The 22,331-nt window shown below is 38.5% G+C and overlaps 1 protein-coding gene across 6 annotated transcripts in view; it reads left to right on the top strand.

Moving 5' to 3' along the window:
* Positions 1–22,331, top strand: part of LOC129772788 (tyrosine-protein kinase Btk29A) — a 312,094-nt gene that overhangs the window by 272,145 nt on the left and 17,618 nt on the right. For all 6 annotated transcript variants that reach the window (XM_055776231.1, XM_055776230.1, XM_055776236.1 and 3 more), the window contains 5 exons: positions 8,785–9,134; positions 20,199–20,324; positions 20,822–20,902; positions 20,967–21,226; positions 21,303–21,496. In XM_055776231.1, the coding sequence (XP_055632206.1) occupies positions 8,785–9,134; positions 20,199–20,324; positions 20,822–20,902; positions 20,967–21,226; positions 21,303–21,496 (1,011 nt within the window). The remainder of the gene's footprint in view (positions 1–8,784; positions 9,135–20,198; positions 20,325–20,821; positions 20,903–20,966; positions 21,227–21,302; positions 21,497–22,331) is intronic.

Raw genomic sequence — 22,331 nt, 5'->3', positions numbered from 1 at the left:
AAATCGATTTGAAGGTCAGCTTCTTAGTTGCATCCAATACTTTTTTTTTACTTTTTCACACAGTTCGCAAAATTGAGAGCTTTCTGATTAAAAAGTGCAACTGACGTTATTTATGAGCGGTAGAATAAAGTTTAGGAATAGCATAATCGTTTTAGTCATTAGATCGTTTAAATGAGTCAATATACGATTAGCGGATTGATTATAATTAAATATACATAACTTGGAACGAAAAGAATAGTTTAATCTTTTCAAATCGCTCAAGATTTCGCTTAACAACTGCCCCGATGAAAGCCATATCTCGTTGCGTTGCGTTCAACATTCTTGTAAATCAAGATATCTATATATGCACTGTAATAAAATTAAAATTTAAACTGGAATTTTAAAAAAATGTAAATTCTGTGTCTTTACTAAAAATCTGTAAAATACAGAATATTTTGTATATGTGGCAACCCTGTACAGGAGGGTTGATACTTTTTGATAAGCTTTCCGCTAGTATATCTGTTATAAGGCATAGTATTTTACTGGAAAATGTTGCAAGATAATTTCTTCAATAATGTTTAATATCATCCTCGCTATGCCTAAGGACTGAGATAAAAAAACATAAAACATGTTATAACATAATAGCCTGTACCCATAACTGCGTGTTATCTGACTCATCGCCAAGGAATTTATCATGCAGAAGGCTGCAGCACCGGCAGCATAAAATGCTGCACATACTGATTCAGCATAAATTCCATCGGTAAAAGTTTTACTGCTTCAATCATCTCCTGCCTGCACTCAATGACAACTTTCGCATCTCGAAATTAAAGGCTGAAGAATTAATCATCGCAACCGTCACCGCTGCAGCATACCACTTTCGATGAGTCATAGTCTTGCTACATACTGCATGACTTCCGCAGAAAATTCCTGTCCATGCGTCTTCCTAGTTGAGCGTCGAACTGATTTCATTAACCCGGCAGGGCATGAAACTAGCTGGTGGAAACTATGAACTGCGCCATCAATCGTAGGTTTACATTTCGCGAAACCGAGCAAGAACAAAAACTCTTTGGCGAACAAATGCAATACCGAGGGAGGAGGGGGTTAAAAATAGCAAAACTACACCGCCCATAAAGGAAACAAAACAAGCAAAAACCACCCACTAGAGCAAATAGATAAAAACGAAACACAAAGATGCACAACTATTAGCAGTGAACCAACCAAAGCAACAACAAAGGGGATTAATTTCCGACCCTACGAAGCGTGAAATAAAGCAAACTTTCTACAATTTCTGCGCTTTGTATTTTTTGTATGTTGAGGTGGTTGTTGGTCGATCGCCAACTTGAAACTTGGCTCGGAAGAAACGCACCAGCTTTCCCGCTGCGCTGTGACTTCTTTTGTCGAATCTTCCCGAACGCACCGGCGCAACGACGCCGAAATGACAAAGGGAGAAGTGGTTTATAGTTGGCCACTTCCGCTATAGGTGGAGAGCAATGGGTCATTTAAGGTAGGAGAGTCACGCGTGTGCGTGTGAGCAGCAGCTGCAGCAGCGAGTGTTGTGGGTTCGAAAAATTCAATCAACGTCTCAGTTCCATCCCAGCGGAAATGTCCGGCATGATTGGACAATTTAGCTGCGCGATACGAAATGAACCTAATCTTTGAATGAAATAGGCTAGAAAGCACACGAAAGACGCATTATTGACGGATGGTTTCCTGTCGGAGCCCATCGCCTCCCGCAGGTAGACATTGCCCTAGACGATGGAATTATTTATGAGCAAAACAATAGAATAAAATTCCGGCTCACTTCATAGCGGCGGGAAATGTCTCCTCGCGTTGTATATTTTTCGTCGGTCAGTTTTCAATGTTTGAATTGTGAATCATTTCAACTAGAACAATTTAAATATAAAAAACTCGAAATAACTTGGAAGGGAGGAAGCAAGGGAGAGCAAGGGTTTGCCGCAAATTGTCACAAAAGGTCACAATCGATCATTAGAGAAGCTAGAGCTAATAATCGAACACAAAAAGCAACAACAATCGAGGAACATTGATTCTCGCCTTTTTTCTCCGCATGAATGAAAACGAGCGTAGAGCGTGAAACAAAGGTGATAATTAACAGTAAAAATATGACTGTGACGTTACGGTTCAATGTTGCCGGTAATTGGTCGAGAAAATTCGATGCCAAGTTCGTCTTGCCCAATACTTTGCTATGGATTACGCAAGATATCACACGTTTGACAACGAAAAGAAAAGAGCTTCGTTTGAAATAATTAAACAATTAGGGAGAACATGTAACCAAATAAAAATCGTCAAGGTGACAGACGATGACAATTAACTGTACAATATTTATTTGTTGCAAATGCAAAACAGTTTACTGCTCATTTCCATACGCTGATGGACGTATGGTCGTCTTCGCTGGTGGTAGATTAGATCATTTTTTCTCTTTCATTCTATCTTCCTCTCTCTCTCTCTCTCTCTCTCTCTCTCTCTCTTTATTTCTTTTTCGTTCTTTCTTACTCTCTCTAGCTCGTTCTCTTATTTTCTTTCTCTCTTTCTTTCTCGTTCTGTCTTTCTCTCTGTTTTCCCTCTCCTCTCTCTCTTTTCCCTCTTCTCTCTCTTCTCTTTACCCATCCCTCTCCCTCTCTCTACCACTCCTTCTCTTACTTCAACTCTTTCTTTCTCTTTCTTCCTCTCTTAATCTCTTTTTCTTCTTCTCTCACTCTCTCTCTTCTTCGCTCACTCTCTCTCTCTTCTTCGCTCACTCTCTCTCTCTCTTCCTCTCTCTCTCTTCTTCGCTCACTCTTTCTCTCTCTCTCTCTCTCTCTCTCTTCTTCGCTCACTCTCTCTCTCTTCTTCGCTCACTCTTTCTCTCTCTCTCTCTCTCTCTTCTTCGCTCACTCTCTCTCTCTCTCTTCTTCTCTCAATCTCTCTCTCTCTCTCTCTCTCTTCTTCTTCTCTCAATCTCTCTCTCTCTCTTCTTCTCTCAATCTCTCTCTCTCTTCTTCTCTCAATCTCTCTCTCTCTCTCTCTCTCTTCTCTCTCTTTTCTCTCTCTCTCTTTTCTCTATCTCTCCTCTCTCTCTCTCTCTCTCTCTCTCTTTTCTCTCTCTCTCCTCTCTATCTCTTTTCTCTCTCTCTCCTCTCTCTCTCTCTTTTCTCTCTCTCTCCTCTCTCTCTCTCTTTTCTCTCTCTCTCCTCTCTCTCTCTCTTTTCTCTCTCTCTTCTTCTCTCTCTCTCCTCTTTCTCTCTCTCTCTCTCTCTCTTTTCTTCTCTCAATCTCACTCTTCTTCTCTCAATCTCTCTCTCTTCTCTCAATCTCTCTCTCTCTCTCTTCTTCTTCTTCTCTCAATCTCCCTCTCTCTCTCTTCTCTCTCTTTTTTTTTCTCTCTCTCTCTCTCTCTCTCCTCTCTCTTCTCTCTCTCTCCTCTCTCTCTCTACTCTCTCTCTCTCTCTACTCTCTCTCCTCTCTCTCTCTCTTATCTCGCTCTTCCTCGCTGTCTACCCCTCTCTCTCTCTCTCTCTTACTCTTTCTTACTCTCTCTCTTATCTCGCTCTTCCTCGCTGTCTACCCCTCTCTCTCTCTCTCTTACTCTTTCTTACTCTCTCTCTTACTCTCTCTTTCTTACTCTCTCTCTCTTACTCTCTCTTTCTTACTCTCTCTCTCTCTTACTCTCTCTTTCTTACTCTCTCTCTCTCTTACTCTCTCTTTCTTACTCTCTCTCTTACTCTCTCTTTCTTACTCTCTCTCTTCCTCTCTCTATCTCTTACTCTCTCATTCCCTCTCTCTCTTTCTCACTGTTTCATCTTACTCTCTCTCACTCTTTCTCTCAATCTCTCTTCCTGTTTCTCTATTTTTTTCTTTCATTCTTTCTGCAACTAAGAAAATGAAAATTTGATCCCTCTAGCATGGTTGAACGATGCTTGAATACTATCGATTGTTTTCACGATCGGTTGATGATGAGCGATAGATACGATTAGATGAGCTTCCTATTCGGGCCTTCTACTCTGTAACGGAACGCGTACATACGGTGTCGCGACGGAATTTAATATCTTCGATTCTCACCCATCTTGATCTAGCTCAGAGGGCGTAAAGTGGAGGTTGAAATATGGCCGATGGTTTGCTTGGTTTTGTAGAAGCCGCTTAAGATCATTCATGGATCATTCTTGTTCTCAGGAAAACAGTACACTGGCTGGACATATGTCGAAATCTGTGGCCTCACTGCCAATGCACGTAGTGCAATCAGTCTCCATTCAGAATCTTTTCTATATTACTTTTGTTTCACCATCACAATTATCTACCTCTGAAAATACATGAAATCAAAAATGCTTGCGTGTGATTTAATAAATGTGAATAATCACACAAACACTCTCGACTTTACGGTATGATCACTCATGCGGTACGTCTTATCTTTTCGTCGAACCTCCACCGGATTTGAGAAAAGCAAAAGGTTAAAAAAAGATCAAAATAGCGACTGCGACATGTTTTCATTCATGCACAACACACTAACGACTCTTCGAAGCGGCAGAGCTCTCAGACTTCACGTCCGGAAAATCTCCGTGTGAGGAAGTTGGTTACTCCAGGCTCAAGCAGGACTAGAATCAAATTGGAGACGAATTTCTTTTCTGCTTTGCTTCTGCGCGTCACTGTGAACTCAGCACTATGATTGCTTTGTGCATATTCTGAGAAAACATTCTCAGACGAAAAAAGTTGCACGTCCGTTCAACACGTTACCAAATAGAAACTGAGCATGGCCAGAGAGAGCACAATATTTATTGTCCTACATCCCCAGCGTGACGCTCTAGTCATCGAGATTTTGAACTACAACCCAATGCAGAAATTTACAATTACATTCTGAAAGATCTAACATCTCGTGTTATGCTAAATGGAATCGATAAGATTACTTTGGAACGATCTCAAGAGGTTCAAGACAATGACATTACGGTAGTTGATCAGTCAACCAATCCGTAGACCTCAACCCGACCGAGAGCTTGTTGGTGATAGTGAATCGCAGAATAGATCGTGACGGGGTTCCCCTATTGCTCGACAAAGCTGTTGGAAGGTCATTGAACATAATGAGTTTTGTGCTGTGTTTGACTGAACATGATTCCAATTCTAATACGCCACGATGCTCATTTTCAATATTTAAAAAACAGAAATTCAAGAACTGAGGAAATTTCCACCTAACAGCATAGTTGATCAATATTTTATAAGACGAATCTCATGCTAATTCGTTTAGGAGTTGGCAGCACCATCTCAGATAGCAGTGAAATGTTGGGGATGTAAATATATTAATCATTTAAACAACTTGGCATACTTGAAATGTTCAAAAATTTATGAGACTACTTTTTGAAATGGGTAATTTTTTTTTCTTAATTTTTTACAACAAATTATAACTCAAAACTATGATACCTACAAAACTGTGGTCAAAGGATCAATTGTAGGAAATTGTTAGAATTTTCATAAAAACATACAAAACAAAATTCAGAAAAACATTTCACTGAAAAAAGAATTAAAATTGAAATTAATTTTTCTCGAAAACATTTTTTTTTAAATTCTCAAAAACAAATCACCCACAAAACTTTTACAGAGAAAAAGTTTTTCTAACAACTACTTTTTCTTGATTTCATTATAACTAATCCTAATTTTGTATAAAGTCAAGATAGCGATATACACTGAATACTTTTTTTACGCGACTGATGCGTGCGCGCAAAAAAAAAACTCGTAACTTGCTTGAAATCAAGAATCGGGTAAAAAATCTCACTTAAATATTAACTTTTGTCGAAAACGTCAACTTCATAGTTTTTTTTCATAGTTTTTGGAATATATAACATTTTTGTATTTGTATTACACTCCTGAAAAAATAATGTTCTACTAGTTACATTTTTGTGTGTAAATTCTCGCGTTTGACATGTTCTTGACATGTTTCTGAATAGAAAAAAAAGGTTTGCAGAACATGTAAATCGCTATAATTTGTACTTAGAATTTTTCAAAATCCAAATTCGATAATTCATAATTTAAAACAAAATTTTCACTCAAAACCTATATGTCCTTCAAAATTTTTGGTTGAAGATTGAAATGTAGCAAATAATTTATGTTTTCAACCAAAAATATCAAACAATTTTTCAAAGAAAAATTTCATTGCTAGTCTTGTTTGAAAAAATATTATATTCTGAAAAAAATTGATTTTGTTTTCGTAATTATTGATTATATTTGGTTTTTATAACTTACATCGTTTCGGGACCAAGGGTGCCATGTTTTTTTTATATTTTTTCCAGAAAGATTTTTCACATAACATACCATTCTGAATCATATTTTGGACACTTTGTTGTAATATTTTGAAATGCTTCATGCACTAATGATACTTTAAAATTAATATCACAATTGCTTCTTTAGAGTAATCCCTTGGTGTCACTATCACTTCATTTGAGAATTACATTTGAATTATTACATAGTTGGAAAAAAATCAGCAGCACTACTCATTATCGTTTGTGTTTGACGTTTGTTCAGCGTGAGCACGTAGAATGTACCCGTTCATAAATAATTAAATTTTTCCCGTGTTTCATCAGTTCTCATCATCGTTAACAGCTTACTGTGATTGCTTGGTAAGTGTTTCGCAGTTGACTATGAAATATAATCAAGTGTAATGTAATTTTCGTCCAAAAAATTACAAAATAAAGTGTCCGAAATTTGAATTCAATCTGTCCGAAATTTGATTCAGTGTCTGAAGTTTGATTCTCATTCGCTTCATTTAAAAAGCGTTTTATTCGATGATTTTCTCATGTTTTCAATCAAATAGGTATCAAAATAGAAAGCTTAAAAGCATATTGAACTAATGTATTATAAATATCTACCAAATAATACCTGTGCACAAAGTTTAGATCTGTTTTCTGCATCATATGCCTTAAGCGTCCGAAATATGATTCGGAACGGTATCCAAATACCAGAGAGGTGTTATTTTTCGTTTTTAAGTTATGATTTTTCAATGTTAACACTTTTCAGTCTTCGTTCAATATTTCTATGCGACTAGACTGGATTTATGCGACTATAATCCAATTAATTGGGAAGTGTGTTATTTTTTGAAAAAATGCTGGCTAGTAGGCTTTAATTTGATATATCGATCATCTGAATCGGTCCAGTAGTTCAAAAGTAATATATTTTTGAGAAAAGTCATTTTTGAGAAAAAAGGGAAAAATGATTTTTTTGACCATCGGTTAACCTTGAAAAATGATCGAAAGTAAACGCCTCCCTGGTTTCGAGATATGTTTGGTGAAAAATACTGAGCTTTCCAAAAAAAAAATTACTCTTTGGTCCCGAGACCATTAAAACTATAAAAAAAAATCAATAATAACGAAAACAGAATTCAAATTTTCTGCAACTGTAGTATTTTTCCAAAAAAGACTAATTGGCTTTAATTTGATAAGTCGATCATATGAATTGGTCCAGTGATTAGAAAGACTAGACTATACTGATAGTAACCTGTATTGTATCACACAGTAACAGTTCGTAAACACCTCAACTTTACCTTTGCGTGCGCGATGCTGTCTCCGCTGTTTTGCCCAGTGACACACCCATTAAATCGACAAAATATTGACGACTCACGAAAGGCACTAATTAATTGGATCAATTAGTTTACCGTCGCAGCAGCACATGGAGCTCGAAATCGAAAGTCACCTGTTTGGCCATGACTCCCAGTCGGGGTCTGCTGAAATTTGAATGTTGCCGAACAACAACGAATTGTCGATATTGTGTTCGCTCTGTGTCGGGTGCAAAATAGTGTCCGACTTGCTCCACCACTGGCAGTGGCAACTACTTGTCAGACACGTTCCTTACTGTTTTATAGAACCCGACTCGATATTTCGATATAATATATTTTTTTTACGTCAGAGCGAAGTCAAGCGAGCGAGAGAAGTTCTCCTTGGAATGTGCGAAGCGCAAAAGAAAGAGATTGAGATTCCATTCGAAATAAATGGCTGGCGAGATATAAACAACTCAATAAGAAAAACGAACGTAACACCCATTTATCAGGAGGCTCCACTGCAGTGGCTAAGCAGTAGATGTACGAGATCCAAGAAAGACAAAAAACTAAAGAAATCACCTTCGCACTGCACTATTGCGTATAGTGGAACAAAAAATAAACCTGGAGATTTATGGCGTATTCGAACAGGTCTGCTCGAATCAGTCGAAGAACTGGTATCGTCTGTCTATTCGCAAACACACTTAACTATTGAATATAATCTTCTGTGTGGCCTTTTGAAATAATTGTGCTGCCCGTTGGTATTGCATGTTTAGACAGAGAAAAAAATTCAGTGATAATAACTTGTAATTAACCGAATGGCAAACCATCAGATATGACGGAGCATTTGGTGGGAATTTCATGGTTGACTTTATTTTCTCCCGATAATTGCGCTCATTTGTTATGATGCGCATTCCAGCTCAAGTGCATCCTCGGGGCTGAATCTTGCCTGCGTTAGAATCTCGGAATCCCGCGACGAAGATCGTGACGATATTACTCGCGATAAACAGAATTACAGCCCTTTCGAGCCATCTCCTCGAGATTCTTACGTAATTGGCTGCACCCAAAGCGTGCATTCCACGCGATCGACAGCGAAAGAATGAATGGAAACGCATCCCCGCGTATGAGATCCCACCGGGCCACAATAAAAATAAACGATGAATGAAAGCTGGCCTCTCGCGTTGATAATTTATCGCCGACATTCCTCACAAATGCATGCCCTCGTCGCGATACATAACATGAAACGATCGGACAAAAATTTCAAGAATTTCTTCGCTTCTCTTTCCCCTTTTTTGCAGGTAACGGAAGTTCACCCGCCCAAAACTCGACCCGCAGTATTAGTCCCAACACCCAGAGCCTACCCAACGGCCATCCGCCGGCGTCGCATCTCATCTCTGGGTCTGGATCGGAAAGAACGCTCCTCCAGCCGGGCAGCCAGCCGCAGCTGCAATCTCAGCAGTCACCACAACAGCAGCAGCAGCAGCAGCAACAACAACTGCAGATCCCGCAGCAAAACGCACAGCCAACCTCACATTCGCCCTCGCTGCAGCATCAGCAGCTGCAGCACCAGCAGTCTTCTCAGTCCCACCATCTGAACAGCAGCTCCAGTAGTTTAGGCAACATCACGCCTACCTTCGCCCAACCACAGGTAAGCCACGCACCACGCACTCTGATATGATTCTTATCAGAATCCACTGAATCGTTGAGATAATTGCGATGGCAACCTTGACCATCTTCGAGAAGGGAATCTGTGCAGTGCATGGTGGAATTCTTGGAAAAATCATCAGCATGCTTTAGTTGCCCACTCCTTTCATCGTGTCTAACCCCCAATTAATTTCTTCGTCCGAAGGCGATTAGTTGTCTTGACGTTTGTTCATGCATTAAAATTTACTGCTGATCATCCACTCGAGCGCGAATATATATGAGATCCACGTTTAGGGTAACAGAATTCGTGAGAAAATTTGTCTTTCCGAACCCAGGAATCCTCCAACATCAACATCAGAACGGGAAAAAAGACACAACCCAATATCCTCACACAGAAGAAATAAAACATAAAAAAGTGACTCAATCAATTTTGAAGTGGCGACGCAAAAAAAAGAAAAAAAAACACACCATCGCTTTATGGGCGGCGGAAGATTACGATCGAACGATGAGGCCAAACGTATGTTTACTGGAGTTCTCCGCCCATAAAAAAGCAACTGACAAAATAACGTACCGTCTATGAGATGGGAAACATAGCTCTTACGTACGGGACTCGCGCCCTGATCAATGAATCAGGGAGAAAAAAAGTATCGAATATCGTGTGGTACTGATAATCGATGTTGAGATGTATTTTTGGGATGCTGATTGAATATCTGAAAAAAAAAATGGGTAGGTTGTATCTATGATATAACCGCAAGGTTGACGTGGGACTACCTTAGCTTAGCAATCATTTGTTTGTATTGATTAAAATTTTAATGGAATGAAACAATTTCCCAATTCAATTGAATTCAATATATTTGCTTTGTGAGTAAAAAGATTGTATAATGCCATGTAAGGTCAATTCGTGCAATAGACTATGTTCTTCGTTACAAGTAAATTTAATGACAGTCCTTTTACGTTTGGTATGATGACATCTTGGTTTTGATGCCTGTGTTAGGCAAACACATTTCAGCCAGAACAAAAATGACCCCGATTTGCATGTATTTGCAATGCCGATTTCCCCAGACACCTTGGTTCAGAAGTCTTTATTAGGTAAACACATTTCAGTCGGAACAAAAATACCCCTGACCTGCATGGGTCAGCATGAATATGCAATGCCAATTTCCTAAGACACCTTGGTTCTAAAGTCTGTGTTGGGGGGAACACATTTCAGTCGGAACAAAAATGTCCCCGACTTAAATGTATTTGAAATGCCAATTTACCTACGCTCCTTGGATTTAAAGACTGTGTTAGGGAAACACATTTCAGTCGGAAGAAAAAAAAACCCCGATCTGCATGAGTTTGCAATGCCAATTTCCTCAGACACGTTGGTTCTGAATTCTGTGCTGGGAAAATACATTTCAGTTGGAACAAAAATGCCCCCGACTTGCATGTATTTGCAATGCCAATTTCCCCACGCTCAATGGATTTGAAGTGTGTGTTAGGGAAACACATTTAAGTCGGAACAGAAATTTCCCAGACTTTATGTGTTTGCCATTCTTTGTGTGGACACCGACTGGACAACATCGTTGCTGGACGAGCTGGACGAGTTGGACGGCGTGGGATCGAGTGCCTTTCTCAAGGCAATGAGGGTGGAGATGTAGTGCAGGAGTTAGAGTAGAGTTGTCTTTTTCAAGGCTAGAGACGAATGAACTGAAAAGTTTAAAGTCTCTATAATACAAAACCATTCCATTACATGTGTTTGCGATGCCGATTTCGTCAGACACCTTGGTTTAGAAGTCTTTATTAGGTAAACACACTTCAGTCGGAACAAAAATACCAATTTTCTCAGACACCTTGGTTCTAAAGTCTGTGTTGGGGAAAACGAATTTCAGCCGGAACAAAAACACCCCCGACTTAAATGTATTTGAAATACAAATTTCCCCACGCTCCATGGATTTGAAGTCTGTGTTAGGGAAAGACATTTGAGTCGGAACAAAAATACCCCCGACTTTCATGTATTTGCAACGCCGATTTTTCTAACGCTGCTTGGTTTAGAAGTCTGTGTTAGGGAACACATTTCGGTGCGAACAAAAGTCCCCATACTTTCATGTGTTTGCGATGCTGATTTCCCCAAGGCTGCTTGGTTTTGATGGCTGTGTTGGGGAAACCGTACAACGAGCCAATCAAAACGAGGTAGTTAGGGCGTTTAGATAACGCTCAACATTTTACAGTTATTCAATTATTTATCTAATTAAAAATAACATTTTATTAATTGCGATAGAAGCGTAGAAATATTCCGTATTAATTGATGCAAACAACTTTCCGATCCAGTAAGAAATGTTCGAGTTATAAGCATTCGGAATCTTTCATTTTTCCCTGCATGTTCTATGTTTAGGTTTTCATTTTACCCCCCATATACTCCGGTTAGACGTAGTCCCACGTCAAAAGCCTGTCCTCAAGTTTATCATTTTGAATTCGTCGTGTAAACTTTTTCGAAGTGATTCAAAAATGTTTTTCACGTATGTTTCATTCTGTGTGTTTGAGGATTTTCTCTTCAAAGGATTAAAATTCAGCATATAATGTTCATTCATAAAATAATATTTTGAAGTTGGTTTGATGAAATGTGACGACATGTGGATTGTCCGTAAACGTCCTGAAAGAGAGATAATACTTTAGAAAAAATAATCATTTTGAACTATAAATTACATTTATTTTTTATGTCATGTATTCTGTGTTCTGTATTCTGATTGATATATTGCTGCTTTTATACGTGTGTTATTAGATTTAAGTTTATAACTGAAAATCGAATATCTGTGTAAGGTGTTACTCAAAATATTTATGTAGATTTGAGTAACTAATTTCTTCATTTTTCAATGTGCGACTAAATTCTATTGCAATTAATGATCCTGAAACTGAACTTGTTGTAGAACTATTTTATGAGTTAGAATAAAAATTTCCATTTTGTGAAAAATTTTGTCATGGCCGCTAAACATAGGCTCATTCCGTTTGTAATCACAGGTTGCAAAATAAGGCTAGGGCACTTTAGTAATGCTGAAGCAATTCAATACAGTGGTCCAATGTACGTTGCAGTTGTTCGTTCAGGGAGGCACTGTTCTCATATGCTCGATTTTAAAAGGGTGTGCGAGATGCCTGAATTCTAGATTATTGGACATCGAGGAATAATCAACCCAGTTCATAATTCATAATTAGTGTAGATGAAGAACCAGACGAGAACCCTCGTTATAAAAATGAATTTTGATGCAATATAATTTGCCAAGAATGCTTCAAAGCTCAGTGATTTCAACCGAGTTGAACGTCGGATGGCTACTTTTTCCCGGGAGTTAGTAGGTTCAATACTTCCTCATGGTCGTGGTTGACGAAATACTGAAAACAAGGGACCCGGCACTGAAAATGAAACATTTTGAATATGCTGGTGAATCGTTAGCTTATGTGTGGAACAACCTAGCGATCCCGTCAAAGAAGAATAGGTTGAGGACGCAAACTCCCAAAATCGATGAAACGGGATTAGTAAGATATTCAACCGAGTGGTTTGCTCGTCACATATGGACATCCCAGCACCTATTGTAAGTAGTGAAATGTAACGAGAGGAATTTCTGCTTTCAACCAAGGAGTAGTTGAATGCAGCATTTTTAGCGTTACGTAATTTGTGCACTACGCCTAATAAACAAAACAAGGAAGTGAAGATTGGAAAAACGAAAGCACCTCTGTATATTAAAATCAAATGGCTCAAATGTTTGTCCACGTTTCATTCGAGAACGGATCGTCCGATTATAGTTGTTTTCACTTTCTTGGGGTTGTCTTCGTCTAAACAAGAGTATTAACCTTACAAAAAAATAGTTGGAAAATTTTGAAGACACATAGGAAAATTCGAAGTAATTGTTATCCTATGTTTTGTCGAGTTTGCAGAAAGCGTCGTCAGTCCACTTGAAAATAGATTATATAAGGGCCAAGACCACCATATCTACAACATAAAATCTAGTAATGATATTCATTGGAATTTCAGCAATTTGAACCTACCATCGGACTTGATAGAGTAAGTTCCTTCACACAGGGGTAAATATCGACACTGTACCTTCGTCATCGCAAATTGATTGATTTTTTTTATTAGGGTTTCAAATAAAAAAATCACCTTGTTTATAAACTTTAGAAAAGGCCAATTAGAAGATTAGATGATTGTTTTTTGTACGAGCCCACAATCGTTCTCTTAGTAAACGGGCGCGCAATCATTTGGCTACGGAGACTACTAATCGAGAATTGAGTATTTTGGCTGGAGCTCTTTTTGCTTCGTCATTCCACATTGATTTGTTGTATCTACGGTTTATACTGGATTAAAATTAATTTTCAAAATTGTAATTCATTGGCGTTGCTTTCGTTGTGCAGAGTGCAAAGTAAAATTATCACCGTTGAGTCAACCACCAGACGATGTTTGTTTCGTTGGGGCTTACATTTGTTGACGAATGTCTACAAATACAACGGTTGCTTTAAAACGATCGATTTTTTTACAGATTTGTTGGGGTAAGTGAATTTAGTCCGACATTTAAGATAATTTAATTTCAAATAAGTTTATACTCATCCCTTCTAGTTGGACGTTTATCTACTCTGATGATGACTTTGTGGTCGTTATTGGGCATATCATCTAACGCCGCCAGTTCACTGAACTTCCACGCACACCCTTCGATGATCAGACAGAACATTGATAACCGTTCGCTGTGATAACATCGATCGTTCCAACAGTATGAGTTTGGCATGTATGTCATAATCGTGACAGAGTGCCTGGAGTTAATAAAACTCAACCAAGCAAATTTGAGAGATGCTATAAGTTTGAAGGCAAATTTCAACTAACAGAGTAGAGGCTTCATAGGATTTAAACAAAACACTTCAGTATTTTGGAAATCGATTCTAATCTATGTTGCGAACAAAGTTTTGATTGTTAATAATGAGTCCCTTAAATGATTTCTCATTTGCTTTACTCGAGTAAACCATAGAGGAGGGTTCTAAACCGATCCTCTGAATTTTAAAGACTGATTACTTCAAATATCCGTTTTTTGTGATTTCAGTGATTTAATTGTTGATGTTTTCTTCCAGTTGATGTGGTTAGAAAGTTAATTCAAGAGAAATGAAAAGTCTAAATCATATGTGCCACTACGGGAGAACTTTTGATACATTTAAAAATCAATAGTATTAAACTAGACTAAAAAAACAAAAACAAACATGTTAAGAATTTAAGAATCAACTCTTTAGTACAACGAATGAATTTTCACCTTAATTTTTTTTTTAAATTTTATTTGAGAGGCTTTTAGCCTCCTGGGCTGGTTCGTCTCACCTTAAACACATGAATTGAAAAAAAAACTAAAAATACCTTCTTTATGTGCGTCAAAGTGCCGCGCGTTTTGAGCCGGGCTGCACTTTGACGCTACGTTTAACCCAGAAACATTGCTCGAATTCACGAAAACAGAATGATTGATAGGAAAATGTCACCAAATTTCACATAAGACGAAAAATTATAGAAATCAACTCACTTTTATTACTTTGGATATTATTTTAAAATATATCGATTTTTACAAATAATTCTTAATATTTGGTGGCCCTGAAAAGGGACAATGTGTACATGTGATACACGAAAGACGGCATGAAAAGGAACGCTTTGTATCATCGAATTCTACCGTGGTTTTGAAGTTGCGATCAAAACCCCACTGCGATTTGATATTAAGCGCTTGCTGGCAAGAGCAAGACTTGAAAAGAGAGAGTCTTGAATTCAAGGGATTTTAAGTTTCATAAGTTCGTATCGTCCCTAGCCATTTCCACCATCTCTCATCTTTCTTTTAATGACCGTACAAGCACCGCTGATGCACATCGTTTTTGAAGGCCAAAAGAGGCTTCGAATCCAGAAATCGCAAAACGAGTGCATCTACTCGTTTTGAACGATCGTAAAGTGAAGTTACGCGAGTTAGCTGAGGCCGTAGGTATTTCAAAAGAACGAGTGGGATACATTTTGCACGGCATTTTGAACATGAAAAAGTTATCCGCGCGATGGGTGCCGCGTTTGCTGCCAACGACCAAAAACAACGGCGCGTTGATGATTGAACAGTCGGTTTGGCATTGTTGAAGCGTAATCGAGGGGACTTCTTTCGACGTTTTGTGACAGTGGATGAACTTAGGCGACTTAGACGTTTCATACTATAGAAACCGGAATGTTGGAAACTCGCTATATCAAGTGATTTACCTTCGAAGGAAACTATGTTGAGGAATAGATACAGCTTCGCCCAAAAACCGATTGTTTTCATTCAGCCCAGGTAGTACACATGTAATTACTAGATATGCTTTGAATATACGATATAGCGTAACACTTTTTTGATTGATTTTCAAGGCTTATTTTGCTTCCATCAATTTTCTGTTTTAAGAGCTCGGGACCGTAATCCGTAAACAATTCCATTGTGCTTTTTATGTGGTAGATCTTGTTAGTTGCAGCGACAAATAATATGAGTTATATCGGGGTTTTCAATAAGAGCGCTACAAAAGTTTTAAAAAAAACAAAAACGGTTTTGGATACCAATGAAATTCTTTATTCATGTTAAAGTACATTTGATGGCATTATGTATGGAACTCAATTTCTCTTGCATGGCCACCACGGGCACGCTTGCAGAAGTCCAGACGCTGAACCCAATATTCGACGGTTTTCAAGCATAACGAAGTTCACCAATCGTCGCTGGCTTGTTGACATAGACCATAGACTTGACGTAGCCCCACTGGAAATAGTCTAACGGCATCAAATCGCACGGCCGAGGCGGCCAATTGACTGGGCCATTTTCGTGAGATAACACGTTCACCAAACTTGTTTTTCAATAAATCGATTGTTAAAATATTCAGTTATCATTGAGCGGTAGCGATTCCCATTCACAGTAACGTGCCGGTCTTGATCGTCACGGAAGAAGTACGGCCCAATGACGCCGCCGGACCATAAACCGCACCAAACCGTAATTTTTCCGGGATGCAATGGTGACTCATGGGGTACGTGTGAATTGCTGCCTGAATAATAATTAATATTTTGCTTATTGACGAAGCCATCCATCCAGAAATGAGCCTCATCGCTGAAGATGATTTTTCGATGAAAAACCGGATCATTTTCAAGTTGTTGCTCAGCCCAATTCACGAACATACGACGTGGTCAGATGGCTTCAGTTCTTGCGTCAAATTGATCTTGTAAGGATGTAGGCCAAGATCTTTTCGCAAATTCGCCACAACGACGTCACAGAGATGCCCAACGCTTGAGAAACGATGTGTGAGAGACTGATTTGAGTCTTCCTCAATTGATGCGCTAGTGGCAGCAATATTCTTTACACTACGGGCACTGCTTTGTCTCACTGGCACGGGAACATTTTGTACTGTGCCTGTTATTTCAACTAGACCACTAGACCAGGGTTTCTCAAAGTGGTCGATATCCCCCTTGGGGTCGATCTTGGTTTTCCAGGGGTCGAGACAAACGAAAACTAATTTTGGGGGTCGATGAGGTCTAAAAATCGACCCCTATTAATTAACACAAGTTCTCATTTGAAACTTTCGAGATACCGTCTAAGTTACATCACGTGAATTAGCTTGTTATAAGAATGACTAATATTTTATTAGAATATATTAGGTTGGGGAAAAAGTAGTCCATTATTTTCGCGTAAAATTCAAAGCTTCATTTGAGATATTCAGGATTGTTCGATTGGGGTCAAATATGCACCGTTTTGTTGTATATTTTGTTGCCATTTTAAAGGTAAAGGTAACGAACCTGGCACCAAGGGATACCACCTTTTTATTGTGTTGCAAAACTTCCTGAGTGATAAGAAATTGTGATCAAGAGGAGATTGTGAAAAACGATCACTATAGTTTTTCGCCAATAAGACCCAAGCCTTCTATGAGAGAGACACTCAAAAATAATTCTCTTCAAGTCCCACCAAATACACAGTAAAACCTTCCTGACCGTTAGCCCTGGTTTGGCCACCGTTCGAGCTGTCTTACCATGCTTTGACCACGATCTTTATCACACAATATTGTTGTATGTGACCCATTTTTAATCCTCAGTCATTTTACGTTTAAGAAATGGGTCCATTTCATTCCGTTTGCCCAAGGCTTCCAGATGGCAATTCGATCTATCTTTTTTTTTTGTGTTTGATTGGGCACCCAAAACCGAGCATCTTCGTGAATCCAGCTCTGCGCAAATGGTTCAAAACTGTTTCATGGTCGATATTTAGATTTTGGGCGATGCTATGACTAATATCATGGCGGTCAACTTCGGTTTTCCTGTGATTTTATCAACAATTTCGACGCCAGGCCTGCATGTGCAAGGTGCATCTTTAACATCAAAAATGCGTGAACGTAATCGAAAAAATCAAAATTGCACGTAATTAGCTGTTACAGAATCGGCACCATAAACACCATTTACAATATTAGTGGGGAGGCTTGCATTTTCACTTTTATCAAATAAAAACTGTAGAATGTACCGAATTTTCTCTTGACTTCGATTGTTAACACCCTACAAAACAGCAAAAGATTTCTTTTGGTGTGAAATGTCAACATGTCAACGAGCATAACCTTGAAATTGTTTGATCGATTCTTTATGATATATCGAAGACTACATCTAGCATCTACCGAGAAAATAGTGGATTTTTTTCCCAACTTAATATTATTGTTGTGCTTTCCAAAAACTCAACAAGGCTCATCGACATAAGTTCATAAATTTATACAAGATTAGAAAATCTACAAGTAAAAAACAACAACAAACAAACGAAACAATAAGTTCCTGCGAGAAAATGTGTCCTTCAGTCCTTCAGGGATGCCTTGATTTGTGCTATATTCGATACATATACTCGATTTAATAGAAGGCAGTCATGATCAAATTCAAGTCCAAACATGCCCCTAATATTTTACTGCATATTGTTTGCACTTAGGTCCCAAGTTCTGAAAAAAAATCACTCGTAGACATTTGTCTCTTTCGAATCATACTACTTCGTTCAGCCGGCAAAGAGTTATTAACGCTCAAAACTTGCACCTCCGACGTAACCTTCTGTTTTTGAAGGTTTTAACTTTGACACCGGTACAGGAATGAAAGACGCAATCCTAAGTCTGCATCCATGTGAAAGCAAGCTTAGTACTGTATAGTTTTTTTGTGCATATTCTGAGAACGCTTTTTTAAGCTTCATTGGAGCTCGAATGATAATTATTAATTTAATTTAATTCCAAAAAATACAAAGTGATTACATAGCTAAATAAAGTTATTGAAAAATAACCTACGCGCGTAGTGTAACCATACTTTTGTGCTGTTTTGTTTTAATATCTTTCTATTTTTTTAACAACCCCAGGAAACTTGTTGCCGAAAAGTTATTAACGTTTGGTTTCCTTTGTTTTCTTTTTTCGAGACGTATTACACAATATTTTACCCAGATGAGGAGCTCAAGCAGATGCTCAACCAATACTATTAGAAGTTCTGGTTGAAACGCATTAAATACATTATTATGGAACATTATTGAAAAATATATTATCGATTTTCTATCTTCATACCATGTCGAAAAAAGCTTGAATGCAAACATTATGACAAAACAACAAAAAAACCGTTTGAAAATCAACGAACGTGAAGATTTAAGGGTTCAACTCATCAATATTGAACCGAATTTAGATAGATTGGTAGGAAATCACCAGGCAATACTTAAATTTGTTTAGAGCTTCTAAAAATTTACGATATTTATTTGCGGGTCATTTTTATGTGGAAAACATAAGCAGCAATTCCTGTTTAAATTCATTCAAAATACAACATGTTGATAAGTTTTTCACTGCAATCGTTCTATTTAGGATCTACTGGATAAGCTCATGCAATTTTTTTAATAAAACAAATTAAGAAAATTAAAATTAAGAAATTAAGAAAAATCCTTAAAAATTTTTTTTTTTGCTGCACTACAGATATTGTTTTAATCTTTGTATAACCGAAGGCACAATACAATCAGCTTACAAGGCAACAACAAGCAGTGTTATTGCCACCATTTTTCAACTGTTTCTATAGTTTATTTTCTTACTTGAGGTTTATGTTCTCTAAAGTTTGAGTCGATTCCTTGCCTAGTTTCCGGCTTTCTAAACAGTTAATCAACAGCAAAGTATTTCAATTGTTAATTATTTTGTATGATTGAAGAAATTTGGCTATAGGGGTCTAAGGTATTACTTCATTCTGAAAAGGGGTATTTTACCCAAGATAGTTTGAGAATCCCTGCACTAAACGCTCAATTGTTGATCTGGCAGGACGATTGGACGACCATAAATTGGACGTAGCGATCTTAAAGTTGAGGACATTGACTCCGAATCTCGGTAGTAAATTTAAATAATCTCGACTCGTTGTTGAATCGTATATCTTTCCATTATGAAATGGCAAACCCTTACTGAAGAGATATGTCAAGAGAGCGGGAAAAGTATGGCGTCGTTTGCTGTCCCTATCGGTCTACTTTTGTAGCAGCCCTATTGAAATAGCCGTTAGAAGGCTCGCATGAAAATTTTGTGTAACATTCATTGGACTAGAGGTTTTTTTCACTGAAGTGAACAATCTGTGTTCTACTTGTAGAGTTTGCTTACTTGCGCATGTTTTACATGGCAGCTTAAAGCTTTTTTAATCTATTGTCATAAAATGAAAGAATTTTGAATAAAGTTCGCATGAAAAATATTGAACTGCACTTAAAAATTTTAGGAAAAATTTGCTAACATTTTAACTTTTTAATGTGTTTTAATTGTTCATGTGAAATTCATTGAAATTTCTTCATTTGCTGGCAAGAGATTGAATTATCGCTTCAAATGATAAAAAAGCTCTAACATTTTCGAATAAAGAATAAATATAGATGCTTTGAGCCAATTCGAAGCTAGTTTGTTCTTCGGTCTATCCTCTATCGTTTTTTCATTGACATCGTTTTATTTTAGGACAAACCATGTAATTAAACGAAAACAATACCTAATTAGTTCTGATCTATGTAGTATCATACATGTTTGTTATATATTTAACTTCTTTATTTTACGTTGTAATGTGTATAATCCTTTTCTTGTTCTTCTACAGTCACCTACCCACAACTCCTTCAAAACGGCGTCCATCAACGGTGCGGGTCATCATACGAACGGAGGCGAGCTAAATATGCCTGGTGGCCCAACAGTAGCACCCGGAACACCAAATTCTAAGGCCAAGGTATGGTCAACCTAATGAAATAGTTCCAGAATAAATTCCCTCCATTGGCGTCAACGAATGCAATTCACACGAAGCGAGAACTCACATTTTTTCAGTCGTCCGGATGAGACCATCAAAAACTGTCCGAGACTCCTGTCAGCGGGTTAATTTAATTTACATTTAAATTTGACGCAAATTCGACCTTCTCCCACCGCGTTGGAGAGCATCTTCCCATGACGGAAACACGCTCCCATTGATGCATATGTGCACATTTTCGCGAATGGTTTCTCCTTGCAAATTTTTGCTCTATACCCAAGATAGCTTAGCTTAATTGTCACTTTCGGTTACGGACCCGCTTGACCCATCAGAAGAAGAGGTTGCAGGGAAAAAACTGACACCGGAAACGGTCGCTGTTTCGTGTGTTTTGTTTCGCCAAGCGCGCGGTCCCGTCAAGTGTTCGTTTAATTAATGAATTTGTCATTTGCTTCTTTCCTATGCTGCGGCGCTCACCACAACAGGATGTCTCGCCACGGGTCAAGATTGTGGTAGCATTGTACCCCTTTAAGGCGATCGAGAGCGGTGATTTGTCGCTGGAAAAGGTTTGTTGTGTGATCTAATCGGCGTATCTTGATCAAATTAATTACCTCTTCCGTCTTCGCGCAGAATGCCGAGTATGAGGTGATCGATGACTCGCAGGAACACTGGTGGAAGGTCAAAGATCAGCACGGCACCATCGGCTACATACCCAGCAACTATGTCAAAGAGAAGGAACTGCTGGGTCTGCAGAAGTACGATTGGTACGTGGGGGACATGTCCCGGCAGCGGGCCGAATCACTGCTCAAACAAAACGACAAAGAAGGCTGCTTCGTGGTGAGGAAGTCATCCACCAAGGGCCTTTACACACTATCGCTACATACCAAAGTGTAAGTTTGGAATGCGGGATGGCCTCTTCGGCGATTTGGATTGCGATTAATGGTTTTCTGATTTTTTCTCCCGCAGACCCCAATCCCATGTGAAGCACTATCACATCAAACAGAACGCTCGCCTTGAGTTTTATCTCTCCGAGAAGCACTGCTGTGAAACGATACCGGATCTAATCAACTACCATCGGCACAACTCCGGTGGCCTAGCATGCAGACTAAAGACTTCGCCTTGCGATCGGCCTGTGCCGCCAACCGCCGGTCTGTCACACGGTAGGTGGAAGTTTATATTATATAGGCTGACCCGGCAAACTTCCCGTCCCGCCCAAAATTTATTTTTCGTTATCACATTCACATTTTCTTACTAAGCGCACGTTCATGGGTCCAATCGCAGAACTGTTCATTGATTGATCTTCTAATCTATCCTTTAAAATTTTTGAAATTGAATTTGAATTTTCCCTATTTTCCCATTTTCCTTCAAAGTTTTTCGAAAATTTGTCATGTTTGGATGGAATATGTTTGGTTGAAATATGTGTATTATTTTTACTTGACTCCCTCTCCATCTCAAAGGAGAGATGGATGTCATAGCATAGCATCATAGAAACATTTCTCGTATCCAAAATCCCTCACATTTCAAATTTTGCTCCATTTGCTTGATTAGTTCTCGAGTTATACAGAAGTTTGTGTTTCATTTGTATGGCAGCCCCCCTCTTAGAGAGGGGGATGAGTGTCTATTCACCATAGAAACGTTTCGTGCCCACTAAAACCTTCACATGCCAAATTTGATTCCATTTGCATGATTAGTTTTCGAGTTTCGAGAACCTACTCACTTTTACCCTGGTGGAACCTCCTTAATTGACTTACTGATAACGAATGATATTAATTTTGTTGTAAATTTTAACCAAGTGACAGCACCAGCATTTTCACATCATGATATTATTTTCTCATCGCTTAATTTGACACGATGCAAGAAAGATCGCCCCAAAACGTTCAGAGACTACAATCGAATAAATTTGCCCGCATTACAGAATGCTGCAGACAACTTAGACTGGTCCTTACTTTATAGTTTCACTGACTCAGATTTGGCTCTAGATTTATTGAACAGCTA

Source organism: Toxorhynchites rutilus, chromosome 3 (assembly GCF_029784135.1).
Source record: "Toxorhynchites rutilus septentrionalis strain SRP chromosome 3, ASM2978413v1, whole genome shotgun sequence".
NCBI lineage: Eukaryota > Metazoa > Arthropoda > Insecta > Diptera > Culicidae > Toxorhynchites > Toxorhynchites rutilus.
This window is presented reverse-complemented; position numbering and strand designations above follow the sequence as displayed.